At 36.0% G+C, this 25782-nt stretch overlaps 2 protein-coding genes across 3 annotated transcripts; both read right to left on the bottom strand.

The window, feature by feature from the left end:
• Positions 1-5571: 5571 nt before the first annotated feature.
• LOC103974599 (alpha-humulene synthase-like) lies at positions 5572-11963 on the bottom strand. Of its 2 annotated transcripts, XR_010498111.1 has the most exons (10): positions 11831-11963; positions 11414-11672; positions 10407-10779; positions 10032-10250; positions 9745-9880; positions 9306-9554; positions 8666-8836; positions 7369-7656; positions 6657-6792; positions 5572-6462 (listed from the first exon to the last, which is right to left on the bottom strand). XR_010498111.1 is itself a non-coding variant. In XM_065159473.1 (7 exons), exons 1-7 carry the CDS (start codon positions 11957-11959, stop codon positions 8543-8545), a joined length of 1659 nt encoding a protein of 552 aa, XP_065015545.1. In that variant the 5' UTR covers positions 11960-11963; the 3' UTR covers positions 8434-8542. The 2 variants fall into 2 exon arrangements, 1 of the variants encoding a protein (XP_065015545.1); XM_065159473.1 differs by lacking the exons at positions 5572-6462; positions 6657-6792; positions 7369-7656 and having other exon boundaries at positions 8434-8836.
• A 10349-nt stretch (positions 11964-22312) lies between these two features.
• Positions 22313-25097, bottom strand: LOC135642920 (alpha-humulene synthase-like). The gene is made up of 5 exons (XM_065159401.1): positions 24765-25097; positions 23438-23810; positions 23063-23281; positions 22723-22858; positions 22313-22573 (listed from the first exon to the last, which is right to left on the bottom strand). Exons 1-5 carry the CDS (start codon positions 25090-25092, stop codon positions 22313-22315), a joined length of 1317 nt encoding a protein of 438 aa, XP_065015473.1. The 5' UTR covers positions 25093-25097.
• Positions 25098-25782: the final 685 nt, after the last annotated feature.

The raw sequence follows: 25782 nt of genomic DNA, 5'->3' as shown, positions 1-25782 counted from the left end.
AGATCTTGACTCAACAATAACATAACATCATCACCACAATGAAAGAAAAATTTTAGGTCTCACTAGGTATAACAAAAATGTATATCATATACGATAAATCATAGATTGGTATGTTAAGATTATAGAGCTTACTGCCAAAATTTTTTATATAAAATTTGAACTTAAATCGATAAAGTTTAGCTGTTTGATCATCTAGCAAAACCTCGTAACCTTAATTTTCTCTCTTTGGTTCATTTTCTGTGCATCCAAATTTACCACCGTTAGCACGCCTTTATTCGCAGCCTTCTTATGTTGTGCATGCCACTATTTTTTTTTTTTTTAATAAATCAGATTTGGGCTCAAATACCAAATCAAATGGTCCAAGCCCACCTATGGGCTGGACCCAACACATGGTCTACAAAGAAATGATGATGGAAAGATTTCTTTAGACGAGGAAGAATGTGATATGGTGTCAGAGTGGGTGTATGAAACAATTCCAAAACATTCATAGAAGATTAATCTCGAACATAAATCGTCAAAAACGACCTTCGATCATTTAGGAAAGAAGAAATTCTTCCAATTTTTATGACTGCAATATGGTTTACAAGATCTTGCATTAAGCTTTGTTTGCTACAGCTACTCAGAGCCGCTAAAATGATACTGATATAGAGACCTTTATTTCGTATGCAAGTGCTTAAGCGTAATGACGTCGAGCAGTAACTCACTCCTGCAGAAAATTCTAGTATGGATAGCAGTCATAGGAACGTACAACTTCAATCAAACAGCAACTGGTTCGACAAGTAACAGAGTGATACGGTCTTTCATGGTAGTGTTGAAGTGGGTGTATGAGTCGATTTATAATTGTATACGTCTGCCATGGATCGTAACAAGTTAATTAATAATCTTCCGAGCAAAAGGCATGGGGACTGCAGTTGGATCGAGACATTCCTTGTTCACATCCTTCCATGCATCTTGGACTAACACCTGCAGCTTCTTGCATGCCTCATTTGCATCCGTGCCGTACTGTTTCATGTAGCATTCTACTGTGGAAGCAGTGCGTCCTCTTTCTTGCTCCAGCTGCGACGTCACCGACGGCTAACTATTTAGTCATTGTCATTTTGTAAAGGGCAATCCTCGATTCAATAACTTGTGTTACTAATCCTATTTAACTTGTGGGATAAGGAAATCTATCATAGTCATTTAAATTAGGGGTTTTGTGATAGAATTTGACATATGTATGGCTAGTTGTATTCAGGTTTTGGTAAAATTTGCGAGTACCAATATTTCATCATCTCAAACCACACCACTTGTTCACTAAAATGACTTTTTTTTAATAAGTAAAATTATATTAGCTAAACTGTAAAATTACAAGGAAATCACTGTAGACCTGAACAAAAAAAAAAAAACTAATCAATTAAAAGGGCTAATCTCTCTCCAAATAAATACGATATGAGTGAAATGTTCACTAAAATGACTAATTAATTATCAACATGATGGACTTAAAATGTTGATGAGTTAACCCTATGATAACAAAAAATATCTCTCATTTTTGTTGCAAGTTCGCTACGGATGATGATAACGACTATTTGGTTTCTCTATATACAAGTCCATATAAAGTATGAGTTAATGATTTTGCATTAATTACTAGAATAAACCAGAGACAGTATTAGAAAAGAGAAAAAACTTACATGGAGAGGCTTTTAAGCTCCTCGCGATGAAGCGATTGGACTAGATTGGAATCTAGCTTGGCGCAAGCTCTAATAACACATCATTTTGTGCTGCATCCTCTTGGTAGATGGAGAAGTAGTTTCTTGTCAAGAGCCTTCTCGTACTTCGAAATAGAGGTGTCTCAAGGGAAAGACACACTTTCATCGATCACTTAACATAGAGGTAAGTATACTTCTTGTGAAAGAAATGACTTCGTCAAGTATTGTCTCTCCATGTGTTCCAAGGTAGGCTGCGTTGTATAAGCTTAATAGTCCCTCCACATCACCCTTCGAGTCAGACGTGAAACTTCTTTCCTCATCTTTAAACTTGTTAAAAGCATCTGCAGTACGAAGCTGTGTATTCACGTCTACCACAGACTAATTGGTGAATTATAATAGAAATCTTGTCTACCACGAACTATTTAGTAACAATAGTTGCTCAAGCCTCTTTAAGTCAATTTTGCAGATCTTGTCATCAAAATGATTAATCGATCCGGCGTCAAACTTCATTTTGGATTGCCAAACCAAATGTAACTAAAGCTAGTCTAACGTGACATTTATTTCTTTCATCATATAGGAGTGTTCAGTGCTTATATGTTCTTACACTCTCAAAGATTGAAGAACACTACATGGAGATACGTTATATCCATGTTGTCTAAGTAGTCGATATTGAAGAGCGGCCTCGTAGAGACAATGGGTGTTAAAATCTGCATCACAAACTTTTCTTAATGCTTGGCTTATCTCTTTCTCAAAATGATGGTCCACTCCGAGATTTGGATGGCATCGATCAATTGCATGGTCTGCAGTAAAACACTGTAGTTATGCAGCATGCTCTTTATTGGCTCCCTTATGTCTCTTGGTCTTTCCTTCATCCATGCATGATTGTCCTGCATCAATTTGCAACGCAGAATGATAAAACAAATGCAGGTATTCCCGACCATATGAAGCAATCGGCCCACTTCTTGCAGATAGGCCGAATTATGTTTGATTTTAATAGATGCACAGAATTTGCTCAGCTAGCAAGTTGTTCACATTGCATTTTCACGAAACTTCATTTTTAGTTCAGGCATTAGAAGCATTAGCATTTACTGGAAAAACTATAGATAAGATTAGTCGCACTCTTCATGAATGCCTGTGCTTTAGAAGAGGATGAGACTTGCGTAATGTAGAAGTCACACAAAAGTTTAGTTGCACTTAGATGCATGCCTGAGCTTCGGAAGAGGGTGAGACATGCGTAATGAAGTAGTCACCCCAAACACTGGGATGGTAGCCTGAGGTCTTTCGAGAGACCTCCTCAACAACGCTTGCGACGAGGCACTCAGAGCTCATGGTCTCCACCCCTAGTCACTCGACGATATATATAGCAAAGAGTTGCCTTGTGGAATTGTGAGAGAGAGGAAGCCCTCATGGTTCGGTGTTTATAGGGGTTGAGCAATTGCCGTAATTATGTTATTATTGCATGGCTGTCAAATCTGGCATCAGGATCAACATAGAAGGTTGTCTGCTGTGACATATGCTTGCATCTCAAATTATCTAATTCACGTCCAATAAAATGCTATTGACAATTTATTTTGAGCATGGGCAAATCCAAAAGCGTGTGCCATTTTGTCAAAAAATAATTATTTTTTATTCGCATCAATCACCAGGAAAATTTTTGTTCGTGACTCGTGACCTCTCTCTATGGCTTCCCTCTCACAAAGATGTTGCTGTTGAACATGTATATTTGGCAAGGAAAACTCTTCTTCTTCTTCTTCTTCTTCTTCTTCTGATCTTAGTAACTATTTGGTTGTACATGTATTTTCTCATGCCACTTGTCTCATTGCCATATCTGTCTCCTTTCCTCACTTGCAGATCTATTTCAATGCAATATTGGGTTCAAATAATTAGTAGACAATGGTATCTGAAAAAGAGTGGTAACTCAGGATATATAATCTTAAATAAACGCTGCACGAATTATTTTGAACCATTAAGCAAGAAACATATGTATATACGTAAATGTAGAGCCTCTATAACAACACGACTTGCATAGATTTCACTAGCTAGAGCTTCCCATGGGTATCACATTGCACTTTAATATACATAATATGTTTTTCCAGAAAAATTAGAAACTATATTGTTTCAAAAAATGGTTACAATTATTATCCTTAGCATCGGAGGAAAAGTAGTAAGATCAGAAGGGAAGTCCTCCCTCCCTCCAAAAACCATCCACCTTATGAGTCCGAGCATTATTTGCTAGTCAATTTACTGAGTGATTTGTCACCCTAAATTCATATATCACTTTAAACTCCTCAAACATACTTAGAAATCTAAAATATTTTCAGTAAAAATTTTAAAAAAATCTTGAATATTCTCATTTTACTTTTCATATTAGATAATATGATTGATGAAAGTTATACGAGTGCATGGTAACACGATCAAATTCGAATAGAATGAACATAAAGTTATTGTTTAATAACTACAAAACGAAAAATTTAAAACCCAACTATCATTCGTGTTCACAATCCTGTTACCACTCCCAAGCAACATAATGTACCCAAATCTAAGATGCTTAATTGAAGATAAAAAAAACTTCCAAGTCTAGCTAGTCTTTCGAAAATGTTAGCCTTGAAACATAAAAGAGATAATCAACATATAAGAGATGACAAACTTCTTATCATGATATAAGGGTTATGACCTTCTCAAAAGTTTTCTCCAAATCAATTTTTGTCATGATATAAGGGTTATGACCTTTAGAATAAAAAAAAGAGTGGCAAGCTCCTGAGACATAAGAACATTATCACAGAAACAAACTATTCCATATAAATCATAGAAGGGAGAATAGTTTTCAAACAGTTGGCAGGGACTTTAACAAAGATACGATAGTTCACATTAAATAAAGAAATATGTTTGGAATACTTAATTTCATGTAGAGAAAAGTCCAATCATGAAATCATTTAATAGCCATAGATACAAAATCCTTAATGATTATTTCTCATTTTTTTTATAAAACTTGATAGTAAAAAACCTTCTTTTACCCTTGTCAATAGATCTCTTAAGACCCCAAAAATTTCATCCATAGAAAAGGATTTAATAATGGAATTTCTATCACTATTGAAAAGCACATTAAGGGAAGGCCTGGAAGAAATACCAAGAGACATAAAATGAGAATCATTTCAAAAATTGATGAAAAGAGAAAAAAAGCATCTCTAAAATATGACTAATGAAATTATTCCATCTACAAATAGAAATAAGGTTGTGATAATACGTAAAATTGTCCCTCTATTTAGTGTTAATCTGCCTAAGAAGAGTTCCATACTATTTGGGTAAGACAAATAGAAGGAGATGCTGGTTTTGACTCAAAGAAGAATTGGCCTCATCCCTCTTGAGGGACACAATCTCTGGCGTGGTAAACAGGAGAGATCCAAGTCCACCCAAATAATATTTGTTCCGATAAGAAATCTCACCCCTAACCCCACCAAGGTTTGTAGAAAACAAGACAAGGGCATCAAAAGGACTAAACAAAAATTTCAAAGACTGATTAATGATATGCTTGACCTCCTCATAATCATTCTAAAAATTTTGATATTTAACGAAATCTTTTTTATAAGAAGCATGACTAGAGTATTGGATATGAACAACAATTTCAATTTTACAAAATACATGGGCCCAATTTCACTTGTGCCTATCAAATTGGATCAAAATTGTGATTCAATTCAATTGAACCAAATCCATTCAATTTCCTATCTCACTTTACAATTTCAACTCTATCCGACACAACAACTTCAAGAGCCTTTCTCAAGTTGGCAAGCAGTAAGTCAACAATATCTTACATAGAGTAATTATCATTTAGCTAAACCAACGAGACTTAACCAACAACTTGCAAATTGCTTTGAACTATTAAGCAAGCATTTATTTTTCCATGGATAATATTGGCTTGATCTTCCCGCCATTACAGTAAACATTCATTACACGTGCAGCTTTTAGTTTATAAAAGCTTAAATATATTTCAGGATAAAGGATTAATAAAAGGAGTAAGCATCCTCAGACAATCAAATTGGAATAGGATGTACGAGTAACAAAGAGATGAAGTACTTCATCTTTGTAGAGGAGTTGGTGTATCCAACGACTTGCTTATATATATTTTCCACCATTCGTGAAAAATTAACGGTCCTTTCAAGTAAAGCAACGGGGAATAGAGTTGGATTGAGGCACTCTTCATTTATATCCTTCCATGCATCTTCAACTAGATCTTGGAGCTTCTTACGAGCCACTTGCACATTTGTTCCGTGCTCTTTCATGTAGCATTGGACTGTGGAGGCAACATGTGCTCTAGTTTGTTCCAGCTGCAAATTTCATGAAAAAAGAAAACGAATGATCTACAAATTGAATTCTGAGGGATCTTTTCAGGATTTACATGTTCCTCATATTAAAACAAATTATTAGACTACTATCGATAACAAGTGGTAGATGAGAGGAATTTAGGAATCTACAGATGAGATTTTTCGTTTGTGCTATATTTGGTAATATATTATGAACAATGTTTATATGATAAAAATAGAGTAGATTGTGAAGTAATGTCATCCATGATACGACAAATTATTGCAGAAGCTAGGACAATCCACTCAAATGCCTCCTTAGTTGCTATTTCTCCCATTCCAACAAAAGAAGCACATTCGAGCATAGGATACGCTGCACTGATTAGAGAAACACGTAGATGTTCTTCCAAAGTTGGCACGTAATGTTGATCTCTCCATTTGGATTCCTCGAAATAAGCTTTAGATAAATCTTTCATCTGTACCTAAGTAAAACAAAACCATTTCTTAATATTCGTATTGTATGAGTAGCATCTACGAGTTGGACAATCTAAGTTCAATAATATCGCATCTGAAATGCTTATTCTTTGTATTGGCCATTAGTGGATTTGTTTATTGCTTATGTAATGCTAATTAATAAAAGTGAAAATAAGAAGAACCTTTTAATCTCATCACTCACCGCTTCCTTGAGATATGTTATGCGATATTTCTCACCGAAAGCCAATAAATCTTCAAACTCTTCAAAGGTGTGGATTAGCTTTAGATAATAATCCTTCATCTACTCTGGTAATTGATGAACAACCTTCCCGTCCCATCTGCATATGTATTAGTTTCACCATCTTTAAAAAAATAGAACATAAACATACATGTTGTTATTTTGCTATACGCAATGACTAAAACTATTATGTGATATTTTATTTCATTATATGATATTATTAGTGACACTTTTTGTTATCATCTGTTGAGCCATGATAGTCCATGTATATGAGATTTACGAACCTTTGAATTGCCTCAGTTAGTCGTTGACTCTCCTCCAATGTCCTATAAACATCATATATGTCATCCAAAATTAAAGTAAGGGCAATCACTTTGGTTATTATCACTCGTGCACGAGAATAGCAGGGTTCAAAGTATACTCCCAGGATCGAGAAGTAGCATTCCACCAATCGATCTCGAGCAAAACTAAGATTTTTTGAGAGGGCTAATTCATTCCACCACCGTTCACAAATCAAAATAGCATTACATATCAATTTAAGTTTGGTGGGAGGAGGAACCAATCTCAGCAATTAGCCTGCACTTGTTTACATTTGCAATTTGATTGTATCTTTTTTCTTTATGAAAATCCAGAAGAAATATGGCTCCAAGGAATTCAGAAGTGAGGAGGAGCTTACTTGGTGATGTTCTCAAGTTCCTCGTGATGAAGAGACTACAACAAATTGTAGTCCAACTTTGCAAGCTCCTGGGTGGCATCTTCTTGGCATCATTCTTCTACAGAGAGTTGTCTCGAGGTGGAGAGACACTTGCGTTGTTAATGGTGGTTTAAGATGGCTTCATCAAGAATGATCTCACCATGAATCCCAAGATAGGCTGCGTTGTACAAGCTTAGTAGTCCCTTCACATCACTGCCCAACGTAGACATGAAACTCGCTCCCTCAGCTTTGAACTTGTTAAAGGCATCTGCAGAAAAACAAAATATTTTTTGTTTTGAGAAAAAAAAAACATAAAGCCATATTATCAAAATAAATTCGCTGTTCTAAATGATTATGTGATAATCAAAATAATGACTTTTGTGAGTGATTTTTATGTTTATTTTACCAAAGAAAATATTTTTGGTACTGTCAACATCTATGATTGAATTAAATAAAAGATGATAAAAAAAAGATCGTATTGTTTTGGACCACACCTACAAATACTGCTTTATTTGAAGGAATTAAGCATATTACTTGGGGACACATAATATCCTTGTTCCCTTGGGGACACATAAAATACTGCTTTATCATGGATTTGACATAAAATCCTTGGGGACACATAAAATACTGCTTTATCATGGATTTGACTTAATGCTTCGCTTATTCCCTTTTGAAAGTGATAATCCAATCCAAGAAGCTGGATTGAATCAATCAGTTCCATGGTCTGCAGCCGATCAGTAGTATCATTGAACATGCTCTTTACTTGCCCCCTCAGCTCTTCGGCTCTTTATTTCATCCTTGCATCACACCTCTGCTTCATCCTTGAATATATATATATATATATATATGTTCATTTTACTGCAGCCTTCAGTTTCCAAAGGCTTAAATATATTTTAGAATAAATTAATATGTTGCAATTCAAACTATTAAATATGGATTTATATCCATACATTCCTTAAACAAGAGATCCTATAGCAAACTAATATAGATAGAGTTTTCTAATGATTTATTCGCTAGAGTTTCCCATGGCGGGCTAGCACAAGAAACTTAAATTTACTGACTCTTCCAACAATACTTTAATATCTTTAACAATAACAATACTATCGATCATTTTGCTGATCGAGATTCAGACCATAGGATTGATAGGAGTACATGATCAAATCTCAATAGGATGCACCAGTAACAAAGAAATATTGTCTCTAGTATAAGTAGACGAGTTGGTGTATCCATCAATATCCTTGTAAATATCATTAAATAGGCATAGAAAATTGACTATCCTTTCAAGCAAAGGCATGGATACTGCAGTCGGATTGAGGCACTCTTCGTTTACATCTTTCCATGCGTCTTCAACCAAAACTTGGAGATTTTCGCATGCAACATGCTCATTTGTACCAAACTCTTTCATGTAGCATTGGATTGTGGAGGCAACATGTTCCCTGGTTTGCTCCAGCTGCAAGTTTCACAACATAAAAAAGCATGGAACTCTAAATATTTGAAAGTAATAAACTTAGATTTGCAGTATCTTCTGGAGTTGAAATCATTTTGTCTTGGGAGCAATATCCTCATGCATGGAGTTTTGTAGGATTAGGAGTTCAAATAAAACTATAGGTTAGTGCATAATTATAGGTTAGTTCAAATAAAGTTATATTATTTAGTTTTACCTCTTCTCCCTTCCAATCTTTATATTATCCTCTCCTGTGATTAATTATTAAGTTTTACATTGTCTACCGTACATAACATCAGGTTGCAAACTGTCGTTTAATAAACTCCTAAAAATTATAGTTCTTTGTTTTGTTTCAGAATTTTTTTCTCTTTAAATTTTGTGGTGTTTATATAAGAAAATATTATATTTTTTATTTTGTAAGATCAATAAGTATGTTAAACAAGGTTTTCAAAATTCAAAATTAATAATAAGTTACCTCATGTGAAACGAAGTCATTGACGATACGAGCAATTAATGCAGAAGCCTTGACGATCTTAGGGAAACTAGCAACCCACTCGAATGCCTCCTTTGTTGCTACTTCCCCCATTCCAACAAAACAAGCACAAACAAGCATAGGATAGGCTGAACTGATGAGCGAGATTTGCAGATGTTCTTCTAATTTTGGCACATACTGTTTGACAGCCCATTTGTTTTCCTCGAGATAGGATCTTGATAAACCTTTCATCTATGATAAAGGTGAGGAAACGGTGACATTGTGTAAGAAATAAGAAGCCAAAAAACACTTGAAGTATAGCACGACTTGGAATTTGTAGAGTAGATAAAAAATGAAATGTGCAATCAGATTTTTCTTGTTTACCAAATATTAATTCATTACATTAGTCTAAATTGAAATCCATTAAAATAAAAAAAATTACCGCTTCCTTAAGATAAAATAAACGATACTTCTCACTGGGTGCTAGCAAATTTTCGAATTCCTCAAAGGTATGGATTAGGTTTAGAAAATAGCCCTTCATATACTCTGGTAGCTGATGAACAGCCTTGGCATCCCACCTACATATGAATTAGCTTTATCCACAAAGAATCAAACTATTATGCCATATCTGTCATGGCACCCGCTGTTCTAATCAATTGAGATAAGATATCTCATTCCCGACAATAATAAAACAAAAAAACGCTATCCAATAACAAGAGATATCCAAACCTTTGAATTGCTTGAGTGAGTAGTTGACTCTCCTCGAATGTGCTATAGAGATCATAGATATCATCCAAGATAGAAGTCATGGCCATCACCTTGGTGGTAATCACTCGTGCACGAGAATAGTGAGGTTCAAAGTACACCGCAAGTATCCAATAATAACATTCCACCACCCGATCTCGTGCAAAACTTAGATTTTTGGTGAGGAATAAATCATTCCACCATCTTCATTGCAATCCACAAACCACAATGTTGTTGCCAATCCAAACATCGATAAAAAAAGATGAACACAATCAAACATTTCTACAATAACAGTGTTCTACGTATTCAAGTGTACTCAACCTGAACTCTCAATCAATCTAACTGTGGGAAAGAACTTACATGGAGATGCTCTTAATCTCGTCGCGATGAAGACATTGCAGTAGATTGAAGTCAAGCTTTGCCAGCTCTAGTAAGGCATCATTTCGTGTCGCACAATCTTGGTAGATGGAGATGTAATTTCGTGCCAAGAGCCTTTCCATTCTTCTACAGAGAGGACTCTCAAGGAAGAGTCTCACTTGCGTTGCTAATGGTGGTGTGAGATCACTTAACATGGACACAAGCTGGTCCCTTGTAAAAGAAATAGCTTCATCGAGTATGGTCTCCTCATGTATCCGTAGATAAGCCGCATTGTATAAGCTTAAAAGTCCCTTTGGATCATCCTTCAAGGTGGACACTAAATTTCCTTCCTCATCTTTGAACTTGTTAAAAACATCTGTTGATTCATGAAGTTTTGAGAAAACACATAAAGTGGTTTTATTTTATTTACTTTATTGTAACAATTTCACAAAAAATGGCCCTGATTCTCTTAAAATCAAACATAGTAATTTGATCTCTATAATATTTCAAATATACTTCAAATATAAATCATGGTATACGCCAAAGATAGTTTCAATAGGAACTTTCAGTGACAAATGTGTATTATCCGATTGCAGGGTCATGAAAAGGGAAAACAATTACTATACTAGTAAGGCAGCAACAATTATAGACGATGTATATATATATATATATATATATATATATATATATATATATATATATATATATAAAACAAAGTACATCTTTTTGATATAGTATGAGGTCACTCATGTACAGAGAAGAAATTTTGTAGCAAATTGACCAGCTAATGTTGTTAGAAGCCATCGGATTGGATTTGTCAGTGACTTCTTTTTTGATGGGCTGATTAAGTTGTTCTCCTAAAAAAAAATCCTTCATCATATCTAAAAAACAAATCGATTTACTTCTGCAAACATAATATTTCTATGCTTGAATTAAACACAAGGCGAACACAAAATTATAGAGAAAACATACAAATACATCTACTCCAAGGAAACGTAAGAGCATATTACCAGGGGTCACATGATACCCTTGTTGTCTCAGCAGTCGAAACCGGAGAGCAGTCTCGTAGAGACCTTGACAGTTCAAATCGGCATCATGGACTCGTTTTAATGCTTCACTTATTTCTTTCTCGAAGTGATAACTCAATCCAAGAAGCTGGATTGAATCGACCAAGTCCATAGTTTGCAAGATGTCGGTAGTGTCCTTGAACATGCTTCTTACCTGCTCCGTCAGTTCTGCAGCTCTCTCTTGCATCCTTGCATCGCACTCCTGCATCCTCCATAGCAATTAATTGTTCAACCAACAAAACCGAAAGAAAGTAGCATGCGCACATTTTTCATGTTAATGAATCATTAACATCATTCGTTCTCGGAGAGTTTCTTGCCTAAAACTTAGAACCTAAGTGAGATATATGTGTATATACATGCCTGTGTACCGGGGGAGGACTGGGCCTTTAAGATAAAGTAATCACCCCAAACGGTGGGATGGTAGCTTGCAGACTTGCGAATCACCACTTCATCACCTGGAACGTGTGGCTGCGAAATCATGTTCTCCATTCTGATCTGGATGCAAGTGATGAGAGGATGGCGAGAGCCTGCAGCCTCGTGTAGCAATTTATAGAGTCTTAAAGCTGGTTTGGTTTCGTAAGTAACACGTTTTATGAGAAAGAAGATAACGAATGGGTCATCAGGGACTGGACGCTCCTTTTTGCTTGCCTTATGTTTTTAGCTTATCCATCATTTTTAATTGACGTCCGACAAAATATCTTGCAAGTGGTATGATTAGTTTTGAATCCAATAATATAGGAAAAAGACGAGATACAATTAGTTTTGCATCCATCATCCTTGCTCTCACTCTCGTAATGGAAACTATAAATCATGTATATAATCGTATATTAACTTAAGTTTTGTTACAAACTCTAAGTAGTGTCAAACTCATCAGTCTACTCACTCTCAAACTATAAATATAGTTTAACTTTCAACATTTCTTCCATGTGTGTATCAATCAAACTCTCTTTTAATTTAAAGGGTTAAATTTCTTTCAAAATCTATCTACATATTCTTGTGGGAGTGATCCACTCATATGAGTTGGTCCATTTTGGGATGTTTCATCTTTATTCAACCATTAAACCTCCAATTTGATTAGTTCAAAAAATAATTCTCGTTTTATTCGCATCAATCACCAAGTAAGTTTATCTTCGTGCCTCGTGACTTCTCGAGATGGCTTCCCTCTCACAAAGATGCTGTCACCACACCAACTGCCATGTTCAATGTCAGGATTCCCTCTCGCAAAGATGCTGTCGCCACACCAACTGCCATGTTCAATGTCAGGATTTTGTCCCCTGACATAGTTATTTGTATATTTAATCACAATGCGCCGTATGCAAGGGTATATAAAATAATTAATTAAAAAATAACACGACATAACATAACGAAAAAATAAAACACAAAAGGGTTCATTCTAGAGAAGGTGTTTGGGACCAATTTTGAGCACAAGACCGAGTGAGGAAATCCAAATCCTATCAAAGTAGAAATTGAGATCAATAGTTTCATTTTGACTTAGTTGTTAAGATTAAGATATAACCAAGAAATCTATAGATTTTCTTGTTCGGAGTAATCAAGTTTCAGTAATCAAGTTTCAATGCCTGAAGACTTCTGGAGCAAGTGACTCAAACCCATAGTCTCCATTTTTTATGTGGAAACGAAAGCCTGTTGCCTTGTGTCTGAATTTATAAGGAACGACATCTTGGATAGTTGTGGTAGATGTTAGTTTGGCAAGTCTCATATAGTCCCACATCAGAAAAATCAAGTTTGGTATCTCTTGTTTAAACTGTAAATAAGGGCCTGGGCTTTGAAGTCAGATGCACCACAAGAAAAACCTAATTGTTTGCTTTAGGCTTTTCTTGTTCAGTAATTTTTGGTATTTTATGACCTAGGAACATCTTCCTAAGGCATTTGTAATAGTCTCTCTTTTATAGTAGTGATTTGCTCCTCTTTTGTCCATGGATGTAGGTCAATTGATCGAATCACGTAAATCTAGTGTTCTTGTCGCTTCTTTTATTCTTCCGCTTTATTGTCTTTGTTGGGTTGCCAAATTTACCTTCTGGTAAATTTCCTGGGGCTAGCTCTAACAAACTTGTATCAGAGTCTGGTTTCGGGATCTTTTAGCAACAATGATAATAACAAACATCGTTGTCGAGAAATTCGACAGAAATGTCAACTTCGACATGTGGCAACTCAAGATGGAGGCTATTCTGGTTCAAGACGAAGTTGATTTGGCACTACATGGAGCTGAGAACATTCCAGATGGTACGTCAAAGGAAGATCTTTCGGGTATGGATAAGAAGGCCCGATCCAACATTATTCTAAATCTTTCTGATGAGGTTTTACAGGAGGCAGCTACGGAGACTACAGCTACGAGCATGCGGGACAAGCTTAAAGCCTTGTATATGAAGAGGATAGTAGAAAATCGTCTCTACTTAAAAGCAGAGTTTATATATGCTTCGGATGACTGAAGGTACATCCATACTCTCACATCTTAATAAATTTGATTCCTTGGTTATGGATTTGGAGAATATAGATGCAAAAATTGATGATGAAGATAAGGCCTTGTTACTTTTATATTCTCTTCCACAATCTTTTAAGCATTTTTGTTATATTATGATTTATGAAAAAGAAACAATTTCGTATCAGGAAATTAAATCTGCACTAAAATCTAAGGAGTAGATAGACAGAGATATCATTGGGAAAAGTAGAGGGAATTAGGTTGAGGGTCTGGTTGTTAAGGGTAAAATGGATAAAAGAGAATTTAATAGTAGTAGATCTAAATCTAGATCTAAATCCAAACATAGAAATTTAGAATTTATGTAGATATTATCATAAAATGGGGCACATTAAGGTTGATTGCTTTAAATTGAAAAATAAATTAAAGTAAAAGGAAAAAATTGTCGAGAAAACTACTGAGTCTATTGAAGCTAGTGTAGCAACTGATAAGAATGATGAAAATATTTTCTTTACTACTGATAGTAGGACGAGGTCTAAAAATGAATGAATTTTAGATTCGGGTTGTTCTTATCATATGTGTCGTAGTAGAGATTTGTTTTCTACATATGAATCTTATAATGGTGGAATTGTTTTGATGGGCAATAATGCAGCATGTGATGTTGTTGGTAGAGGAATAATCCGAATTAAAATGCATGATGATATTGTGAGGATGCTCACTAATGTTAGACATGTTCCTGATTTAAAAAAGAATATCATCTCTTTAGGCACCATAGAGGCCTTTGGGTGTAAATACACAGCTGAAGGTGGAGTTATAAAAGTTTCTAGAAGTGCTCTTGTTGTTATGAAAGCTTGTAGGTCTGATAGCTTATATATTTTACAGGGAACTACTATCACATGCTCAGTTGCAGTCTCGTCATCATCATTGTCTGATTCTGACATCACCAAATTATAACATATGCGTTTGGGTCATATGAGCGAAAAAGGTTTGAACATATTGAGCAAAAGGGGTCTACTTTACGTACAGAGTACTAGGCCACTGGATTTCTGTAAACACTGCATTTTTGGAAAGCAGAAAAGAGTCAGCTTCAATTTTCCGACAGTTTATAAAACGAAAGGTACTCTTGATTATATTCATTCATACCTTTGGGGTCCAGCTCATGTTCAGTTTAAGGGTTGTGCCAGGTATATATTGACTTTCATTGACGATTATTCTAGAAAAGTTTGGGTTTATTTTCTAAAGCATAAAAATGATATTTTTCTAACCTTTAAATAATGAAAGACTTTGATTGAGAAGCAAACAGGTAAACATATTAAGCGGCTTCAAACAGATAATGACATAAAATTTTGTGAATGTGACTTTGATGAATTCTGCAAAAATGAAGGAATTGTTCGGCATCGCATTGTTAGGATGGTGCCTCAACAAAATGGTGTGGCCGAACGTATGAACATGACACTCTTGGAGAGAGCAAGGTGTATGATCTCAAATACAGGATTGGCAAAGGACTTTTGGGCAGAAGCAATTAATATTTCCTGTTACGTTATCAACCGCGCTCCTTCTGCGGTACTTAACTTTAAAACTCTGGAGGAAGTTTGGTCAGGTACTCTTACCGATTACTTTGATTTAAAAATTTTTGGGTGTCCAGCATAATGCATGTAAATGAAGGAAAATTAGAGCCTCGAGTGAAAAAGTACATTTTTCTTGGGTATGCTTCTGGGGTGAAAGGATACAGATTATGGTGTTCTGATTCCAAATCCCCAAAATTTGTAATCAGTAGAGATGTTACTTTTGATGAATTGTGTATGTTATCTTCTAAAAAAGAATCTACAAGTTGTACAAATGATAGTGCGCAGAAGCAGGTGGAGCTTGAGATTGGTAGTTCAGATTCTTTTAAGTCGAACTTTCTACTCAAAGAATGACAGTAGATAGTCCCAAGTCTACTAACGAAGTTGATCTAGAGGAAGAGTAATATTCCATAGCCAAGGATAGACCACAGAGAGATATTCGACCACCACAAATATATGCAAATTTGGTTGCATATGCTTTGTCTGTTGCAGAAGAAACAAGTGAAGTTGGTGAGCCTACTACCTACTTAGATGTAGTTTTTTGTGATAATTCCGCTAAGTGGTTGATTGTGATGAATGAAGAAATTGAATCTCTCCATCATAATAAAACTTGGGATCTTGTGAAGTCGCATTCGGGTAAAAAAATTGTTGGATGCAAATGAGATACTATTGCTGAGGGAAAGGTCCTTGTTCAGAAAATTCATACAAAGGACAATCCATCTGATATCCTTACGAAGCCTCTTCCGGTTTACAAGTTCAAGTAGTGCTTGGACTTGGTTGATGTTCATTGTTGGTGATTGCCCGTTGAGGCTTTTATGAAGAAGGTGGAGCAAGTTTTGTTGAGACATACCAAGGTAGAGATTTGTTAGTTTGGCAAGTTCCATATAGTCCCACATCAAGAAAATCAAGTTTGGTATCTCCTATTTAAACTATAAATAAGGGTCTGGGCTTTGAAGCTAGATGCACCATAAGAAAACTTAATTATTTGCTTTATGCTTTTCTTGTTCAGTAATTTTCGATGTTTTATGGCCTAGAAATATCTTCCTAAGGCATTTGTAATAGTCCCTCTTTTATAATAGTGATTTGCTCATCTTTTGTTCGTGGATAGTTTTATGGCCTAGGAACATCTTCCTAAGACATTTGTAATAGTCCCTCTTTTATAATAGTGATTTGCTCATCTTTTGTTCGTGGATAGTTTTATGGCCTAGGAACATCTTCCTAAGACATTTGTAATAGTCCCTCTTTTATAATAGTGATTTGCTCCTTTTTTTGTTCGTGGATAATTTTATGGATGTAGGTCAATTCATCGAAATCTAGTGTTCTTGTCATTTCTTTTATTCTTCCGCTTTATTGTCTTGGTTCGGTTACTAAAATTACCCTTTGATAAATTTTCTAGGAATAGCTCTAATAATAATGAAAAAAAAAAAAAAAAAAAAAGCTCTTAGCGACAACGATCCATCAAACGTCTGTCAATTTCCTGTAATGAAAAAAGGCTCCATCTATACATGTTGCCCGTTTCAGTGGCAAACAGCCTGGTCTTGTTCTCAATCCATAGGGTAAGGCTCTATAAAGAAATAAATCTATCACTCTCTATATGTCAGCTACAGCTACAGTTTTGTTTTTTTTCTGAAAGAGGAAATGAATTAGCACTTAAAAAAAGAGAGTTACAGCTGCTAGGCAAGGCTGTCGCATCAGCCTTCCAAGAAAAGATGATTGTGAGCAGAAGTGTTGAGTTGTGTGGGGGATGAAGCTGAACTCAACAACCTTCAGCCTCATCCGAAGGATAGCATTATTGAAGACAGCTGAATCTGAGCATATCCATATCTTGCTTAAGCCCTCCTCCTCTGTAAAATTTACGGCTTCAAGAATTGCTAATCCATGATCTATGATCATGGTGAAGGGTCTATGATCTATGATCATGGTGGCATTGATATTTTTGGAATGAGGGTTTTCTTCCAACTGGGTGAAATGCAACAATCATTATGAAAGCTAGAGAATGCCTAATGAATCAGGACTTTTAATTCATTCTAGAACTAAAATTTGACAACGAACTTGTTTGGTCCGAGACTTTTGCAGAGGCCCATTGCTTGAGAGCAACAATAATCTCATCCAATGAGAATGGTTTACGAAAGCTGATATGATTAGTAGAGAAAATACTTGGACATTAGGACAAGTATGCCATTAGAGAGGACAGACGTGTTAATAGCAGTCCAAAAGTTGGTGTACCAACAAGAAGCAAAAGAAGAGACAATCGGTGTTTGACTTCATTCCAGTCATGGTTGATGATCCGGTGGATGGAGTTCCTCTCCTCCTTGAGGTTGAAAATTTTATGGTGGATAGAATTCCTCATCTCCTTGAGGTTGAAAATTTTATGGTGGATAGAATTCCTCATCTCCTTGAGGTTGAATATTTTATGAAAAATTTAGAGTTAAGGAAGTTGTCTGTTAGGGATTATGCCCTTATTACATAGTAAAGTGAGTTTAGACCCTTCATGAGAGAGGGAACGAGAGGCATCCTTGGCTTCAAGAGTAGTGATCTCTTGGGAGTTAGATTTTATAAGGTCTTCCGCCTCGTTGTAATAATGATGTCAGCTATAGTTGCTCCACGATTATTTTGATACATGACAAAAAATTTTAATCTGACAACACATGTTCTGATCAAAATATTATGGTTTGGCGACTAACAAAATAGATAACATTTTTTTGATGTCGGCGCTAAAATATTTCGGTTCTTTGATCATCAAAACTTGGTCTTTGATACGTGTAGATATAGCACTGCCAAGTTGGATTGAATAAATGGTGACAACAAAGTCCAAATTTTGTCTGTCAGACAAGGTAAAAACACAATTATCAGGACAAAGCATACAAATTCAGCTACTTAAGGAAATGAACATGTTCCCAGGGGAGACATAATATCCTTGTTGTCTCAGAGGTCGAAATCGGAGAGCAGTGTCGTAAAGACCATGGTCGTCAATATGGGCATCATGGATATGGTTTAACGCTTCATTTATTTCCTTCTCGAAGTGATAATCCAATCCAATAAGCTGGATTGAATCGACCAAATTCATAGTTAGCAAGATGTCAGTAGGATCCTTGGATATGCTTCTTATCTGCTCCATCAGTTCCGCAGCTCTCTCTTTTATCCTTGTATCACACTCCTCCTGCAATAGACGAGAAAAGGGAGTTTTTTCATGGTACTGAAACCGCAGGAAACCGCAACTATGTCGATGAAGGACCAGTTTAAGCATGAGTGCTATTTAGCTGGAGCTAAATTATCAACACCCCTCTTTACAGGTGACCTTCTTGCTGAAAGCTGGAAACATCTTTGGCAAATAGGATGGCAGGGTTACATACCGATGTTGGAGTGACGGACTGGCCATGTTGGATAAAGTAGTCCGCCCCAACCCTCGGACGATAGCTTACAGACTTGCGAACCATAAGCTCATCATCTGGAACAAGTGATTGCTGACTCAGACTCTCCATTCTTATTTTATGTGAAGACTAATTAAACATGCGAGGTGGCGACGGAGAGCCTGCTGCTTGGTGTTGGAATTTATGAGGACACAACATCTTCGTCTGTTCATGTGGAAGACTAATACGAGCCACGACTCTCCTCCACTTTGTGGAGATTACCTATTAAACCAAGTTTCACACGACGCGAAAGAGAAAAGAAATTATCATCATACATCTCTACTCACGATTCATACTATCAAAATTGAACTCGGCTGTGTCTGTTCTAACAAAAATAAATAGCAACTTCGTGGTGATAGGGAAGCGACGAAAGGATTACAAATGTGTCAATTTGGTTTCCATAGCCACCGACGAAAGATATGAAGAGACGTTAGCGTTACAAATGCCAATTGGTTTCCATCATCGACGTAAGATACGAAGAGACGTAAGGATAAAAAATATGCAGGTCATTTTGTGTTTTGTTGCCTCGGTCTATAATCTTTGATCAAGGTGGCATTGATGTTGTAAAGGAGACGCATGTTACAAAAGATATGAAGAGACGTAAGCGTTACAAATGCCAATTGGTTTCCATGCATGGGTGCCATCGACATAAGATATGAAGAGACGTAAGGATTCCAAATGTGCAGGTCTTTTTGTGTTTTATTGCCTCTTGTGTCGCTCTCCGTTATTCATGTTTTTTTATCTGCCACATCAATTGTTCCATATTTGGTTTGAGTGACTCAATAGCAACAAATCCGAATTGTGATGACATGGTCCATTTGATGAGACTAGCACAAATCCGGCTTCGCCTGTGGTAGTAACTGTGGGCATTTCAAAGGTCTAAGTTGGTTGACGAAAGACTTGGACGCTCCTCAAGTCCTACTGTGGATTCGAATGCATGTTTCCTGATCAATCTGTACAAAGATTAAGGTTGGATGGATTTCTTGACCTGATCATTCTGACACTCAAACCATTTACCTATAAGTATGGAGTAATCCTAGTGAATAGTCATTGACTTTGATTTCTTCTTGTATGGAGAGCTTTCTATAATGGGTTTAACCCATGCTGAGCTGTCACATGTCTGAGTATGTATTGGAACAAATATTATCCCTATCACATAGCATGACCAGAAGACGAGTGATTTGAACCAAAAGATGCAGCTTAAGCGATCTTGGATGGATAATGATATTTTGAATAATATTATTAGCAATCCTAGATACTTTCTGGGTCGATTGTGCTTCTTCCAAGGGTATGCACATTCTATCATGGGATTGGGATAGGGATAATTCTTTCTAGATATGCTACGTCTTGGGACTGATAACCTTTCTTATGAAATATACACTTCAAGCTCAACAGAGGCCAACATCTTTCCATCATTGATAGTATATGAGATAAAATGGTTAGAACTAAATATGCCGTGATTTATCCTTGGAATATTCAAAATTATTATGGCAAAGCTAGAATCGGGTTTGTTTCTTATCGCTCTTGAAAGTTTAAGAGGAGAGTTCACTAAATTTTTTGGTGATATTTCTATTATTGATGTTTTCAAAGATAACTATATTTTAGATTCTCCTAGTCCATTCAAGCATGCTTTCAGCAATATACATGCTAGTGATAGATCTTTGGTGGTTCTAATCTCATTGTTAATCCATATATCACATGATCATTTTTAGTTTTAGAAGCTAGATAATAAGAGGGTTGGTTCTGCTAAGTCTGCCTATCATTTTCTTGCTTCTCAGTTGGGATGGTTGATCCTAACGTGGACTAGTTGTATTGTTTGTGGAAGCTTCCCGTGTTGCCTCAGGTTCAATTTTTTTGTTGGAAACTTTTGCACCGCCACCTCTCATTGATCGTCTCAACTAAGAGTGTGCAGTAATGCTACTACTTGTCCCTTCTGTCAATCTAAAGCAGAAACCATTAATCACTTCTTTCTGTGCGTCTTTCCTATTAAATTATGGCAACTCTTTAAGTCTTAACTAGATATTCAATTTTTAATGAGGGGGTGCAGTGTCCCAATTCTGCTGGCCAACCCTTGTGGGTTCTAAATGATATTGGTCTTTGGTGAATATGGAGGGCTACGAATGATCTTGTTTTCAACCCCATTGCTTGTTCTGTTTACAAGATTTTTCATAAGATAGTAGAATTTGTTCTCTCTAATGACAAGGCAAAATCTTCTGATAGCATGGTGCATGAATTATGTCCAACATATGATATCACTAACTTATCCAAAATGTAGCTTGAATATATATGTTTCCGAATTGTAATCATCCCAAACTTAACTAAGAAGTATCTTGATATCTGATGTAAGCATCTTGATATCTTGATAACTTAAGAGCCTTTCTTAAGTTGGCAAGACTGAAAAGAGTGAAAATTGGAAATAGCTAATATAATTTTGTAACACAGACCAGCAATTTGCAAATTGCTTTGAACTACTGTTAAGCAAGGATTTCTGTTTTCCATAGATAATACTGGCTTGAGCTTCCCAAGACTAGTACAATACACGTTCATTTACAAAGGCTTACATATATTTCAGAATAAAGGATTCATAGAAGAAGCAAGCATAGTACAATACACGTTCATTTACAAAGGCTTACATATATTTCAGAATAAAGGATTCATAGAAGAAGCAAGCATCGTCATACAATCAAAGTAGAATAGGATGTACAAATAACAAAGAGATATATTCCTTCGTCTTCGTAGAGGAGTTGGTGTATCCATCGATGTACTTATATAAAATTTCAATCATTCGTGCAAAATTAACAATCCTTTGGAGTAAAGCAATGGGGAATGCAGTTTGATTGAGGCACTCTTCGTTTATATCCTTCCATGCATCGTCAACTAGAACTTGGAGCTTCTTACATGCCACATGAACATTTGTTCCATATTCTTTCATGTAGCATTGCACTGTGGAGGCAACATGTTCCCTAGTTTGTTCCAACTGCAAATTTTATGAAAAAAGAGGATGAATGATCTACAAACTGAATTCTGGGGGATCCTTTCAGGATTTACATGTTCGTTATATGAAAACAAATTGATAGACTATTATCAATAATAAGGTGTAGATAAAAGGAATTTGGGAATCTACAGATGTGGAAGCTTACGAAAGGGAGTTTTTTTGTTTGTACTAGATTTCATAATATAAAATCATCAAAACTTTGATAATGCAATTGAGTGACACAAGAAATGCTTTTGAGGAGATAAATAGAAGGAATATTGAAGACAACCTTTGGAGATTACCCTATTAAACCTCAATTATGTGCCATCTCATCTAATTGGAGAATGTATGTTATTTTCTTTTTCTTTTTTTTATGTTATCATATTTCTACTAGGAGTGAAATCAATGCAAAATTTACTATGAAAAATGTTTATATGATATAAAATATAGGAGATTATGTTATGACCATACCTCATGTGAAGTAATGTCATTCATGATACGGGCAATTATCGTAGAAGCTCGGACAATCTTTGGGAAACTAGTAATCCACTTAAATACCTCCTCCGTCGCTATTTCTCCCATTCCAACAAAAGAAGCACATTTGAGCATAGGATATGCTGCACTTATCAGGGAAACCTGTAGGTGTTCTTCAACAGTTGGCACGTAACGTTGAGCACACCATTTGGATTCCTCGAAGTAAGCTTTAGATACAGCTTTCATCTGTATAGGTAAAATAAACCCATTCCTTAATGTACCTAATGCATGAGCCATGTATATGGAATGATTATTCTCTGTACAATCATTGTATTCGCTAATTGTAATGCTACTTCATGAAAATTTAAACAAGGTCTTCCAGATTCATCACGTACCGCTTCCTTAAGATAGTATAAGCGATACTTCTCATCGAGTGCTAACAAAGTTTCGAACTCTTCAAAGGTGTGAATTAACTTGAGAAAGTAGTCCTTCATATACTCTGGTAGTTGTTGAACAGTCTTTGCGTCCCATCTGCATATGAATTAGTCCCATCTTTAGAAAAAAAGTAGTTGATATTTCATATATTGTTGTTATTGTTATTACTAGTATTAATATTGTTTTGTTATCCACAATGGTCGAAACTATTTTCATGCTTTTAGTGACACATTATGTTATCGCCTATTGCATGCAAAGTCAGTGAAATATAATCTTTCGGTCGATATAAGATTTCCAAACCTTTGGATTGCCTCGGTGAATTGTCGACTCTCCTCCAGTGTGCTATAGACATCATAGATGTCATCCATAATAGTGATTAGGGCAAAGACCTTGGCCGTTATCATTCGTGCACGGGAATAGTGGGGTTCAAAGTATATGCCCAGAGTCCAATAGTAGCACTCCACCAATCGGTCTCGAGAACAATCGAGACTTTTGAAGGGTGCTATTTCGTTCCACCACCTTCAAGTCATCCACGATCCAGAATAAATAGATGAGAAACATGAAATCATTCAACAATCGATCTACTTAACCATATCCTCTATGGATCTTTCTCTTTGCAGAAATCAAGAAGAAATATGGCTAGTAGTAGTAAAAATTAATGTGAGGGGACCTTACAAAGAGATGTTCTTAAGCTCCTCACGATGAAGAGATTGTAGTATATTGAAGTCCAGCTTTGCAAGCTCCAGTATGACATCATTTCGTGTGGCATCCTCTTGGTATATAAAGATATAATCTCTTGCCAAGAGCCTTCTCATCCTTCTATATAGAGGTGTCTCGAGGTCAAGAGACACTTGCGTTGTTAATGGTGGTTTAAGATCGCCTAACGCAGATAATAGATGGTTCCTGGTAAAAGAGATGGCTTCATCAAGAATTATCTCCCTGTGAGTCCCAAGATGAGCTGCGTTGTACAAGCTTAACAGTCCCTTCACATCACTTTCCAAGGTACACATGAAACTCCCTTTCTCATCTTTGAACTTGTTAAAAACATCTACAGAAACACAAGATTCTTGTTTTATAGAAAAAAATAAAGCCATATTATCAAAAATAATTTGCTGTGATTAAGTAATTACGTGATGATCAATATAATTACTTTTGTGTGTGATTTTTATGTTTATTGTCCCCAAGAAAATGTCACAATAACATGCCCTTATTATATAGTGTGTAAAAAGAGCAAGATAAAGAAGGGCATCAACAAATTATATAAATAGTTCTTCAACTATGAAATCAGCATAATTTCGATGCAAATGACTTTAGTACTTCGAGCATAAGTTTCTCATCTATGATTAATTAAAAAAAAAAAAGATGATAAAAAAAGGTCGTATCATATTTTGTGGATAGCACAGACAACTACTGTTTTATTAAAGGAAATGAGCATATTACTTGGGGACACGTAATATCCTTGTTGTCTGAGCAGCCGAAACCAGAGAGCAGTGTGGTAAAGGCCATGGTCGTCAATATTAGCATCATGGATTCGACTTAATGCTTCTGTTATTTCCTTCTGAAGGTGATAATCCAATCCAAGAAGCTGGATTGGATCAATCAATTCCATGATCTGCAGCAGACCAGTAGTATCATTGAACATGCTCTTTAATTGCCCCCTGAGTTCTTCAGATCTCTATTTCATCCTTGCATCACACCTCTTCATCATCCATGAATATATATATATATATATATATATATATATAGAACAAAGTACATTTTTTAATATTGTTGTTATAGGAGATCAAAAAGTAGAGTGTGAGGTCACCCGGTGACTGTTTTTTCGATGGGCTGATTAAGTTGCTTTCTTAAAACAAAAATCCTCCTTCATATTTAAAAACACAAATCGAATTACTTCTGCAAACATAATTTTTCTATGCCTGAAGTAAACACAAGGCGAACACAAAATTATAGATAAAACATACAAATACATCTACTCCAAGGAAACGTAAGAGCATATTACCAGGGGTCACATGATACCCTTGTTGTCTCAGCAGGCGAAACCGGAGAGCAGTATCGTAGAGAGCCTGATCGTTAAAATCGGCATCATGGACTCGGTTTAATGCTTCACTTATTTCTTTCTCGAAGTGATAACTCAATCCAAGAAGCTGGATTGAATCGACCAAGTCCATAGTTTGCAAGATGTTGGTAATGTCCTTGAACATGCTTCTTACCTGCTCCATCAGTTCTGCAGCTCTCTCTTGCATCCTTGCATCGCACTCCTGCATCCTCCATAGCATAGCAATTAATTGTTCAACCAACAAAACCGAAAGAAAGTAGCATGCGCACATTTTTCATGTTAATGAAACATTAACACCATTCGTTCTCGGAGAGTTTCTTGCCTAAAACTTAGAACTTATGTGAGATATATGTGTATATACATGCCTGTGTACTGGGGGAGGACTGGGCCTGTAAGATAAAGTAATCACCCCAAACGGTGGGATGGTAGCTTACAGACTTGCGAATCACCACTTCATCACCTGGAACGTGTGGCTGCGAAATTACGTTCTCCATTCTGATCTGGATGCAAGTGATGACAGGATGGCGAGAGCCTGCAGCCTCGTGTAGCAATTTATAGAGTCTTGAATCTGGTTTGGTTTCGGAAGTGTCACGTTTTCTGAGAAAGAAGATAACGAATGGGCCATCAGGGACTGTACGCTCCTTTTTGATTGGCTTATGTTTTAGCTTATCCATCATCTTTAATTGACGTCCTATGATTAGTTTTGCTTCTAATAATATAGGAAAAAGGCGAGATATAATTAGTTTTGCATCCATCACCCTTGCTCTCACTCTCGTAATAGACACTATAAATCATGTATATAATCGTATATTAACTTAAGTTTTATAATAAACTCTAAACAGTGTGAAACTCATCATATCAGTCTACTCACTCTCAAACTATAAATAATATTACATAAACTTTAGTTTAACTTTTAACATTTTTTCCATGTGTGTATTAATCGAACTCTTTTTTACTTTAA

Source organism: Musa acuminata, chromosome BXJ3-7, assembly GCF_036884655.1.
Source record: "Musa acuminata AAA Group cultivar baxijiao chromosome BXJ3-7, Cavendish_Baxijiao_AAA, whole genome shotgun sequence".
In the NCBI taxonomy this organism is placed as follows: domain Eukaryota; kingdom Viridiplantae; phylum Streptophyta; class Magnoliopsida; order Zingiberales; family Musaceae; genus Musa; species Musa acuminata.
The sequence above is the reverse complement of the archived record's forward strand: the minus strand, read 5'-3'. Positions and strand labels throughout refer to the sequence as shown.

Excerpts from the sequence above, each read along its gene's own strand:
- LOC103974599 (XM_065159473.1), bottom strand. The coding sequence starts at position 11,959 with ATGGAGAACATGATTTCGCAGCCACACGTTCCAGGTGATGAAGTGGTG. Across the intron at positions 10,780-11,413 it reads AGGGTATCATGTGACCCCTG|ATGTTTTTAACAAGTTCAAA; the intron begins GTAATATGCTCT and ends ATGAATCAACAG. Across the intron at positions 9,555-9,744 it reads TATTTTATCTTAAGGAAGCG|ATGAAAGGTTTATCAAGATC; the intron begins GTAATTTTTTTT and ends CCTTTATCATAG.
- LOC135642920 (XM_065159401.1), bottom strand. The coding sequence starts at position 25,092 with ATGTGCGCATGCTACTTTCTTTCGGTTTTGTTGGTTGAACAATTAATT. Across the intron at positions 23,811-24,764 it reads AGGGTATCATGTGACCCCTG|ATGTTTTTAACAAGTTCAAA; the intron begins GTAATATGCTCT and ends GTGTTTCTGTAG. Across the intron at positions 22,574-22,722 it reads TATACTATCTTAAGGAAGCG|ATGAAAGCTGTATCTAAAGC; the intron begins GTACGTGATGAA and ends TTACCTATACAG.